An 11576-nucleotide genomic window follows, 5' to 3' on the forward strand; every position below is an offset into this window, starting at 1 on the left:
CATGAAACCTGCAACGGCATTAATAGTTCCCACCAGCTTGCACTAAAGGGAACTGTTAAACCACCTTAATCCCAACTATTAAGTCCAACCAGTGTACAGATGGAGAAACTGAGGCTTGGGTGAAAGAGAGAATGTGATTTGATCAAGATGGTCCAGTAAATTAGTGGCAGAAAGAACAGAAAACCCAGACCTCCCAGCTCCAAGCACAGCACCCCTTCCACTTCAGCTTCTAGGTCATGTAACATGGAAATCCAGGTCCCCATAGGAGGTCACTGAAGCCCCCACTTGACTGAGAGAAGAATCCACGCATTAAACTGCTTTCTGTGAGTTAAGACCAGGATCCATGCAAACAATAATAACGATGATAATAATAATAAAATGCTGAACAATATGCCTTGAAAACCTTCAATGAGCAACACTTGATAATCACAGGCAGAATACATCTTCCACATATTCATATAAAATAATCAATGATCATTTTTTCCCGCAGACTACAATCCAATTACTCTCTCTCCCTTGCTCTCTCCCTCACTCTCCTTTGTTACTTGCAAACCATCCAAGCAATCAATGCCTTGACCTCTCCCTCTGATAGACACAATTACAAAAAGACAGAGCAATGCAATTCATCTATTCAAGATGGATTGTTTGAACACTCTGTCACACTGCTCAGCTATCCATCTCCTTGTCTAAGAGGAAATTTCAGCCCCCAAAAGAGGCACAAAGAGAGAGGGCGGGTACAGTGCTCCCCGGCCCAGAGAGCTCCTCTCGCACCTGCAGGAAAACCCTCTCCGGGCTGGTGCTCAATGATGCCTGGCTGCTGGAGAAGGATTCGGCTCCAAGCTTGGCCGACTGAGGCAACAGTCTGGGAACCAGAAGCACCCAGCACACTCCAGAGCCCAATTTCCAGGGCCCCAATGCCTGCAGCCCCAGCCAGAGGCCTGAGATCCTGGGGAGTGGAGGCGTGGGCAGGTGGGAAAAGGGAGATGGCATTGGGCCCAGCCAAGGCAGCGTGTTTGGGTTTCAGCATGACATTTCTCAGTCTCTCTCTCTCTCCCCCCGCCCCCCACCCTGACATGTCCACTGTACTTCCCTGGCTCCAGCTAGGGTTCCAGGGATGGAAGGACAGAAGGTCAGCTCCCCTGGAGGCTCCAGAGAAGCCCAGAGGCCTCAGAGCCTTCCCGTCCTCCACCCAAACTGGCACGGCTCCGGCGGTCACGGTTGGCACCAGCACAGCACCCCAGGCCATGGGCTGGGAATCAAATGGGGCAGGGCTCTTGGATATAAATGGCCTGGGCCGACACGCTAATTAATCCTGGGGCTTAATACGAAGAAGATTAGAAGAGAGGAGGGCTCTGCCATCCTTTAATTGCATTATTACACGCTGAACCCAAGAAAGGGTGGGCAGGCTTAGGGATGTGCTTTTCCTTGGAGCTGGGAGGAACTAGCCCGATTCGATCCCACAGTAAGACGGGGCAGGTAAGGATACATCATCCTGTGTCTTTTCAGTTCATCTCTCCGAGGCTGCCCTCCCCTGCTCCTGTCTGTCCGGGCCTCCAAAGACTTCTATCCCTGAGGCTGGGCTGGGAGCACACCCGTCCCACCCCTGTGGAGGAAGGACCAAGGTAGAGGCACCTACAATTCATGCGATGAGCACACAGCACCCTATGAGTCCCCCTTTTTCCTCTCAAGGGCACCCTACCACTCAGGCCCCCCAAGAAGCAGAGGGAAGGAGAGAAGGAATAAAGGAAGTGCCAGTCCACTGCTAAGGGAGTGCCTGCCCCGGAAGGGTACCAAGCTGGGTGCTGGGGCAGGCAGAGACACGGAGATAGAAGGCATTTTCGGCTTGCCAGGAGCAGACTGGACTGCAAAGGGTTAAGCCTGACCGTGAGGTCTGTCCCCAGAGTCCCCTCCCGTGCCGTGCCGTGCCTGTGCCTGGCCTCCTCCCGAACCCAATCCCCAATCGGCCTGCCAGGGTCCTGAGCATGGACTGAAAGACCTCAGAGTGGGCAGAGCTGAGGACTGTGCTCTGCCCCATCCAGATATGAGTTCGAGAGGGTCTGGCTCCCGGGAGAGAGCTGGGGAGGAGACAGACCCTCTGGGGTTTCCGATCTCCTCCTAGGAGAATCTCAAGTCCGGAAGCCAAGCCCGACACGGCTTCCCGGCACCCTTTCACGGCGTTGGCGGCCCAAGGTCCGCCCTGGAGAAGAGCCGCAGAGGAAGAAGGTGGCCCTGGCTCCGCAGAGTTCTGCTCGCCTTGTGCCATACGCCGGCGGTGAGGCCTCGTGAACCCAGGCGGCCCAGGTCTCCGGCCTGGCGGCGGGCGCAGGGCTCGCCGTGATGGAGGCGCCGGCGTAGCCCAGCCGGGCCCAGCCCTGCCGGTCGCCGGCCTGGGACGCGCAGGGCCCCAGCACAGCCCAGAGCGCTGCCTGCGGGGTGCCTTGGGCGGCCACAACAAAGTTAAAGCCCTGAGTAAGAGTCTCGGGCGAGAAGAAACGCGGAGAAGCCCCAGCCTCAAAAAGCCGCGCGCAGCCCTGCCAGCCGCCGCCAGCTGCGGAGGGATTCCGGCTAACTTTGCAAACCACTCGCAGCCCTCGGCCGCCTTCCCCGGCTGCGCTGGGCGGCCGCCTCGCTCCCTTCCCCCACCCGCGCTGCCCCGGGAGCAGAGGCCTGGGTCCCGAGGGACCGGCTGGAGAGAGCAGCGGGGGACGGTCCCTCCCTGCCCCACGCCACGGGGCCGAATAGGGGCCACCGAGGCCGAGGGAGGCCACCGGAGAGGAGACCGGCTGCCCTCGTCACGCGAATCTGTCCCCTGCGCCCCCGCCGCGGCCGCTGGAGCTGCGCCTGAGGTGGGGGCGAGGGGCCCGAGGGGAGCGAGAAGGGGAGAGAAGTTGGCGCCTTCCCCAGGGTTCCCACTCGGCGGAGAAACCGGATCCCAGAACTCGGTCTGCTGCCGGTCATGCTGGCAGTCGCCGCGAAATGCGCCCGCGACTCGGGCTGGGACTGGAACGCTTCGCCACACTCCGCCAGGTCTGACCTCCCAGGAGCGCGCCAAGGGCCCCTCGCCCGCTGCGGCCCGGCCGCCTCCTCCCCAATAAGTAAGGCCCTTGACCCCAGCTTTGGAACTTTGTCCTCGCCGGGACGAGCCTCCAGGTGGTTACCGGCCCGGCATCCCGGAGAGAGGTTGGAAAAATCTCCCGGGATCGCGTTCAGAGGTCCCCCATTCCCGCCCCCGCCCGGGCGCACGGAGACCCCCGGCGCTAGGGAGCCCTTACCGATCCGGATGACGTGGGGCATCCCGCGCGAGTCCGGGATCCAGAAGGCGCACACGAGGAGCCCGGCCCAGTATTCCCAAACCAGACTCCGGAGGCGCCGCCAGGGAGCGGTCATCGTTGGGCGCCGCCGAGCGTGCCCAGGGCGCGGCCGTGGCGGGCTCCCTGGGGCGGCAGCTCTAGGCGCGGGCGCGCAGCAGCCCCTGAGGCGCCGCCTGGCCCAGCCGCCCGGCTCCGGAGCGCCGCTGCGAGTGGGGGGCGCCCCGCGGCGCCGCGCACATCTTACTGGGGGGCCGCCCCGCTGCCGCCCGCCCCGCCTGGCTGCCGCCCACGGGCCGCCCGCGAGTGAGGCTCCTGGGCTCCGCCCGGGCTCTGCTCGGACTCGGCTCCGGCTCCGGCTCGCGTCGGCTCGGCTCCCGCGCGGGCTCCCACCTGCCCCGGCTGCCGGGCGCTGGCGGGCGGGCTGCACGCGTCTCCGGCCGCTCCTCCTCCAGCCGCCGCCGATGCTATCGCCCGGGCTCGCACAAAGCCCCGGAGTGGAGTTGCACGCGCGCACACACTCCCTCCCAGCCCCCTCCCCCGCGCCCTGCCTCCCGCCTCCCGCGCCGCCCGCCGCCCGCGCTCCCTCCGCGCACTCCCCCGCGCACACACACTTCACACTCACACCCGCCGAGGCACACGCTCGCGGGCTCACACCTGCGCAGGGGGCGGGGAAGGGCACCCTGGACTCGTTTTAGGGGGACGCCCGGAGAACGAGGACTCTCCTCGCTTCCCAGACGTCCCCATCCGCCCTGCCGCCCCCAGTCCCTTCAACTGCGAGGGCACGGAGCCCGGGAGCCAGGCGTGGAGCGAGAGAACTGGCACCGCGAGCTGGGAGACGGCGGCAGCCCAGCGGCCCGACCAGCTGGAGGAGACGCGCCCGCCGGGAGCAGCGAGACCCGGAGCCCGCCGTCTGCGGAGTCTCGCCTTGAAGCTCCCACGCGGCCGGCGCTGGCTGGACGGCAGCGGCGGGAGACTGACCCGGGGACAGGTTTCCCTCCCCAACCGCATTCCTTCTGGAAGCAGAGTTGGGGCTGGGGATTGGGGAAGACAGAATTCAAAGAGAATTGTCTACGCTGGGCCAGGGGAGCTGCAGGAGCTGGTAGGGGTGGGAGAGCCCAGGCCAGGCCCCCTGCTGTGGAAGGCAGAGTTTGACCGCGCCAGCAACTCCCTGGCTTCGAGGAAGACCGCTACCGCCTTAGATTAGAGGGGCGTGTGCGCTGGCCCCGCTTGCTCTCGGCCCTCTCCCCCAGCTGTGCAGGAGGGGTTGCTGCCCCCTCCCCCTTGCTCCTGGGAGAGAATAAAAAGAAACTGTAAATTTCCATGGGGCGGAGCAGGACCCGTGGGGGAGCAAGCTGAAAGGGTTAAAGAAACGTTGTTTATTAGCAATAATAAATTTTTTTTCAAGTGGCGCTGGGTGTCGAGGGAAGGAAAGGGCTGTGGAGCGAGGCTGGAGCAGGAGGCTGCGGATTACGCAGTTAGGCGAGTTTAATGACCTTTTTGACAGAGACAAAGCGGTACCGATACAGTAGATAAATAAACGGATCCGTCACCGGGCAGCGGCTAGGCTGTGTGCGAATTTATTTTTCTCATTTAAATAAGTTGATCTATTCCATCATTTCCAATCTCTCACATTTGCCAGCTGTCTGGTAAGAGCATGGCCCCCAACATCTGAAAAGCAAATCTTTAATTTTCTTACAAATATACTATGAGTCAAGCTCCAAGCCGCCTGTTAATTTCCCTCTTTTCTTTCCTTCCCTATATGGGCTCAGGGGACCGTGGCATTGTGTGGGGATATGAATATGGCAGTGTGGCCAGTCCTGCCAGTTAGGGAGGGGGCTCCACACCGTGCCTGAAGTGGAGGCACTGTGGCTGTCGGAGGAGGGGAGGCTCCCTGAGCTCCCTTGGGAAGAACAGAGAGAGGTGTGCCCATCCCGAGGACATCCTCAAAAATCCAGCAAATGGAGGTTACTGGGTGTCGGTCTTTGCCAAACTTGGGCCTCCCTGGTCCTGGAGCAGGAGCGGCTGGTTTCCTAAATAGCCACTGGAAAATGTCGCCAGAGGGACCAGAGGGAAGGACAGGCAGTCCAGAACCAGAGAAGCAGCAGCTGCCACCTCTTGATAGAGGGTACCATCCCCAGTGGGCACCAGGCAGGGGGCAGCGCAGGAGAGGGGAGCAGAGGGCCCCGCCCTCCAGGATACAGCTGGGGAAGCCTCTTCATTGAAGATGAACCGCCTCCCTATGGCCTGCCTATCAGCTCCCGCAGCTGGTTTGGTTGCCCCAAGGAACCAAAAGGCCTGGCTGTTCTCTACGGAAGAAAATTCTTCTCCTGATGGAGATGGAAAGGGACCTGAACTGGAAGCAAAGGACCTGGGCTTAAAAAGGCATCATCACCAACATTGTCCAAGGCTGCCTTAGGGATGGGGCAAGGAGGGGAGAGCCTGGGTGCTAATTCTGCATGGGCTGTCCTGCAAGCTTGGCAGGGAAACAGAAGCAGCAGAAAGGTAGAGGTGTGGCTCACAGGAGTGAGCAGATCTGAGGCCAGTGGGAGGGAGGGAAGAAGGATGGGGAGCAGGAAGAGGAGGAGCAGCCTCCAAAACAGCTAGCAGGAGAGCGGCACTAGAGGAGTGAATGGAAGAAGGCAGACGGGAATCTGGGGACCCGAGAGGATGACAGTGTGGCCCTGTCACCCGTGAGCCCCCTCGGCACCCCCAGGGAAGCAGAGCAAGCTGGGCTTGCTCCCGCTGCATCCCAGAGTGGGCGGGAGTTACCCAGTGTGCTGCGGATGGAGGCTTTTTCTGCTGCCATGGAGGGCTGCGGTGGGAAACAGCCTCCCAGCTGCATAGGCTGTGTGCTCAGTCACTGGTCTTGGATGCCCAGCTGCAACCCTGGGGTCAGAGGGAAGCTGCGGTCCCCAACCCAAGACTGGGCCTTATTCTTGACCTATCTGCAAGCCATTCTGTAACACAGAGGTTTCCCCAAATTGACAGCAGCCTGTTCCCTCCCAGTCTGAGGGAGTGGGGATGCATTGCAACGAAAACAACAGCAATGATAATAATGACCACTAGTATGTATTTATTATGTGTTTCCTATGTTCCAGACGACATACCACCTTACATGCATCACTTCATCTAATCCTCTCCACAGCCCACTATGATAGCATCTCTGCTATTTTTCCGTTTTACAGATGAAAATTCTGAGCCCCAGAGGGGTTAAGAGATCCAAAGTCACACAGATAGTATGTGATCTTTCCGTCTTCCCTGCTTTTTCCTCCCTCCCTCCCTCCTTCCCTTCCTTCCTTCTTTCCTTCCTCCCTCCCTCCCTCCCTGTAGAATTTATTGGGCATCTCTGTTTGCCAGGCACTGTGGATGAGGAGGGTCCAGGGTGCATATGCAGGCTCATCAGACCGCTGAGCTTGCAGCGTCAACCCTTGTTCCATAGCCCCTGGGCTGAGCAGGGGACAGGCTCTAGGGAAAGATCCTCATCACCTCTGCAGAGGCCCCCTGGGGCCCCTGGCTGCTTGTAGGAAGGCTAAGAGTAGAACAGGATTTGGGCACTTCACCAGAACAAACTGGGGAGCTCAGGGGTCCCTAACTCATGAAGAGAAACTGCAGCCCTCTCTCCCTGGCAGCATCACGCACCTCCCCAGGCTGCCCTGCCTCCAGTAGGCACTAGGTCTGGCACTATCTCAAGTCATATCTCTGGGGATTGGGAGCCGCCAATCCCAGCTTTTCAAATTGTTGGTAAACAAGTCTACCCACCAGCCAGGCCTCGGCTCCCTGCTCCCCCACGAGGCAGCCAGCGCCGGATTTATGAGGCCTCCGAACCTCATTCAGACTAATGCAGCTTTTCATTCCCAAATAAAAGGGGCCGCTGTCTGAAAGGACAAGTGCTCCCGCATTTCATTAACATCCCTGAAAACGGCTGAGCTGGCCCAAGTTGCTGCCAGGGAGATTCATGTCTCCCACCGGCTCACAGGTGGGGGGTGAGGGTAAACTCCCAGGAAGAAATCAGAGGCTGCCAGCCCCCTCCCTGGTCCCTCCCTGGCTTCTGCTAGTGGTGGTGGGGGGTGGCAGTGGTGGCCGATCGGGCTCGTTTGGACGAGTCCCCTGTGTGCGTGTTTTGTTTAGACTGATCCACTCTAGCTCTCAATCCCCCCACAATCACATTGAGTGATGAGGCCCTGGGCTCGAGTTACCGAGATTCATGATCTCTGCTTCCCTGGGAAACCACGAGCAAACGCGTGCGGTGGCTGAGTGCAGATTCCTAGGACGTGAGTGCCCTCTGCTGAAGCCTGCCTACCTTCATCTCCCTTCCGGCTGGCTGCCCGGAGGACAGGCTGCTGGCAGTGGCTGGATGCTAAAGCCCTGGGGCTCTGGCCACTCCCCTAAGTGACCTACCACCAGCCTGCTTGTGGCTGCTCTGCAAACCTGTGCTTTGAATGCCTTGGTAAGAACGGGGGAGGGGGCCCGGACTAGAAGGAGGCAGCTTCCAGCCCTTGCCTGATCTTTGCCAACTGCCTGAGAAGGGAGGGGAGGGGAGACGCCTTCCCCAGTGCCCACATTGCACAGCGTTATCTCAACACAAAGTGCACGCTCCCCACAGAGTCCCAGCCTTTGCAGGACACTGCGACCTGCCTCTTGGCTCAGGCACAGGGACCCTTCCATCAGCCTGAGGCTTTGTCCCTCACACTGGTCCGAAGAAGAGAGAAGCTCAGCCAGGCTGCCACCTGAGCAAGCAACAAGCCCAGCGAAGGTTGCATCACTTTAGATTTTTGTCAACAGTCAAGCAAGTTCATTCCCACTGAAGTCAATTCCTGTGTTTATTGTCAGCTTAACCCGCTGCTGCAAGTTATTTCTCAGCAGTGAGGGATACAGGTAGACAAGCCACTAGAGATATGTTATTTTACTGACATCTGCATTTCTATAGTTCGGGTACAGTTCTGGTGGAAGAGGGAAGGATACGTGGCAATCCTGTAGGTATCTGCACATAAAGGAACAGCCGCTGACGGGCTGGAAGCCAAGGGGGCCCTGTGGCCATGCAGGGAGGGGAGTGGGGAGAACTGTCACAGGGAACCAGCACCTGGCCTACCAGGTCCCAGATAACCAGCTCCCTTTCTTCAGTCCCAGGGTGGGGACTAGAGTCACTTACTCAGTCATTCATTCATTCAGTCCCATTCATACTTTCATTTGTTCCTAAGATCATCCATTCATTTTTATCCACTCATTCACCCACTCATTGATTCATTTACTCAATCATTCCCTAATTAATCTACACACCATTCACCCACTCACCATTCATTCATTCATTCATTCCCTAATTAATTCACCCAATCACTCAATGACCCACGCAGCCATTCACTTATTCGTCTATTAATTTTGCTTAATTATTTGCTCACTTTTTCTCACTCATTTTCTCACTCATTCATTCACTCCCATTCAGCTGCTTACTTGTTATTCATTCATCCATCCATTCATTTTGTTGTCTATTCTTTTATTCAATTGTTCAGCTGCTCACTTATTCATTTGCCTATTCAGTCCTTTGCCCAATCACCCGTTCGCTCATTTACTCACACATTCATCCACTCGCGCTCTCATTCGCTAGGGCATGCACGGACCGCCTCCCCACCACACCAGCGAAGACACCTGCCAGCTCCTCCTATCCTCAGTCTCCTTTCGGGCTGAGCCTCAGACACCATCAATCTCTGTTACAGCCCAGGACACCTCACCAATATACTGAGCTCCCCAGCCAGCCTCCCGGAGCCCCAGCCTTCATATCCTCCACTTTATCACAAAATTCAGCAAACTTCAGTATTCATCCAACATCCCTGACTCTAGAGATGGTCTAGGAATTTGCCCTAGTGGGAAGACCAAGGCCCAGAAAGACCCACGGCCCACATCTGGTGATGGATATAACATGAGAGGTGTCACTAGGTTCCTCCACACTGAGCCAGGAGCCATCCTGCCTTCCACTTACGTCATCTCTTTTTGTCCTTGGAACAACCCGGGGAGGCAGGGATGAAGAAATGGGAGTCAAAGGGTTTGCCAGGGAGGGCAGAAGCAGGCCTGTATCCTTGCTCGGTGTGATGGGGAGAGAATGGATGAATGAGTGAGTGAGTGAATGCATGAATGAATCAGTGAGAGAACATGAAAGAATAAATGAATGAACAAGTGAATGAATGAATGACTTGTCCCCAAAACATAAGTGGCAAAACCAAGCTTCTAACCCAAGTTTCTGGACTCCCAACCCAGCACTCTCTCCACTGCTTAACAACTGCTGCCTCTACCACACCCTGACCTTGCAGGGTGGAGCAAGGGGGACGGTGCAAAGCTAGAGTATGAGGCGGCCAACAATAGATTTTTGTAGAGAAGTGCCTCCCTCGGGGCTGCGGCCAGCCAGTTCTCAGCTGCACCTGTCCCCCCGTGGGCAGGAGGCTGCCTTAGAGAGAGAGGGAGAGAGAGAGAGAGAGGGAGAACCTTGAAAATCCAATCACTGTGATAAGAAAATAAACAAGTGAATTTCTCCAAGTTTGCCAGACTTTCCTGCCCGAGGCCAGCTTAATTAAAGTTGATGTAGAATTTTAAAGTGGGAAAATAATTAGGGCAAGTGGTAGAAAAGAGAGAGGAAGGAAAACATTGTTTTGTTTTGTGTTTTGCTCCCTCTTAATTATGCCACAGACTGTCTCTCCTGTGGATCCCATCCCAAGTCTGCCCTACGCCAAGATTCCAGCAGGTGGTACACTGTGAGAGCGGTGCAGACACACCTGTGCCTCTCTGGCACACAGGTATGGTGCTTCTCTGCCTGCAAGACAGGCAAGGCGGCAGACAGCCAGGCTGAGAGTGGAGAGGAGCGCGTGCCCCGGACACGCAGGAGGAGGAGCCGGGGGAGAGGGGGACAGCAGGCTGTGGGAAGAGATGCTGCCTCCCTACCCATGGTCCAGAGCGGGGTGGACACCGGGTCTCCCCCACCCTCCGACGATGCTAGACATGGGCCCTGGTCGGGACAGTCCTAGCCCCCACCTTGAAAGATGGCAGATCCCTGATGATACAGCCTCTGTCCCCCCTCGCTCCAGGGAGACAAGATTTTCCAGCAACCACCAAATGTTGGAGGAAGGACTTGTTGTTTGTGCCCAGAATGGGGCCGGGAGTGGCCAAAATTCCAACTGCAGCAGGTGCTGAGAATCAAGCTCGCCCCACACCCAAGCACCTCTGCGTCCAGATGTGGCTTTGCTTTGTTGCTGTTCTTCCTCCTGGCAAGGGGGCAGAAAGACTGAGCCCCAGCCTCAAGGAACTGATTAGAGGCAGAGGCAGCCTGGGCAGGGGAGAGCTACAGGCTCTCGCGTACACACACGCACAATTAATACTAACATCCACGTAGGCCTGGTGAAAATGTGAACTCTGGAGCCAGACAGCCTGGCTTCACATCAGCCCTGACTCCTACCAGCAGAGTATCCTGCGCAGTATACCTAACTTTCTGTGCCTCCATTTCCTGTCTGTAAAATGGGGATGATAATAGTTTCTTCCCTGCAGGGCTGTTGCAAAGATTAAATAAGTTGGTGTGTGTGATGTGCTTAGACTGTCCCCGGCACATTGTAAGGGCATGTTGCACTTAGCCATCAACTGTCTCTGCTGCTCAGATGTGTCAGACTCCTCAGTAGAGCCCGGAGGGAAACCCCCCTCTCTTCCAAGCCTCCAGTAGGAACAGAGGTGTGTCTACACACACATACACACTCAGATGGGTCCCTGGCTTCCAGGTTCACTGGGATGCAGGTGACTGGGAGGGGAGGGCTCAGAAAGACTGGGGCATGTCGAGCTGTCCCTCCACCTCCTCCCTTTCCCCACCACATGGAATGCGACCATGGAAGTCGAGGGTCTTTGTGTTCATCCAGCAGCCTGGCTGGTTGCCTGGGGGAAGGAAACCCCTAGGGCTTGCACCCCAAACCTGCTGCCAGGTTTTTGACTTTTCTCCAGGATCCTCCCCACTCCCTTCACGTCCTCACCCCTACCCACTTGGGCTTCCTCTTGGTCCTGACCTTGATGATATCCTTGACTTCTCCCTGCATCTCAGTGCAACATCTACTCATGCCCAGAGAAACTGCCCAGCCTCTGACCTGAGGGAACAATTCAGGAGAACCCATTCACAAAGAGAACACCCCCCCACACAGCTCCCCACCGCGCAGAGCTGGGAGCCTTCGGGGGGCCTCAGCTGCTGCCAAATGCTACTGTGTCTCCCAGGGGGCGGAAGGAATGCAGAGGCGGTGGGAGAGG

At 57.6% G+C, this 11576-nt stretch overlaps 1 protein-coding gene across 2 annotated transcripts in view; it reads right to left on the reverse strand.

The window, feature by feature from the left end:
• GRIK3 (glutamate receptor, ionotropic, kainate 3) overlaps window positions 1-3402 on the reverse strand; it is a 219119-nt gene extending 215717 nt beyond the window's left edge. The window contains exon 1 of one of the 2 annotated variants that reach the window (XM_012642245.1): window positions 3273-3398. In XM_012642245.1, coding sequence (XP_012497699.1) covers window positions 3273-3387 — 115 coding nt within the window. In that variant the 5' untranslated portion in view covers window positions 3388-3398. Of the gene's footprint in view, window positions 1-3272 lie in introns of both variants that reach the window. The other variant, XM_012642244.1, reaches the window with a different exon arrangement.
• Window positions 3403-11576: the final 8174 nt, after the last annotated feature.

This window comes from Propithecus coquereli, unplaced genomic scaffold (assembly GCF_000956105.1).
Source record: "Propithecus coquereli isolate 6110/MARCELLA unplaced genomic scaffold, Pcoq_1.0 Scaffold178, whole genome shotgun sequence".
Taxonomy (NCBI): domain Eukaryota; kingdom Metazoa; phylum Chordata; class Mammalia; order Primates; family Indriidae; genus Propithecus; species Propithecus coquereli.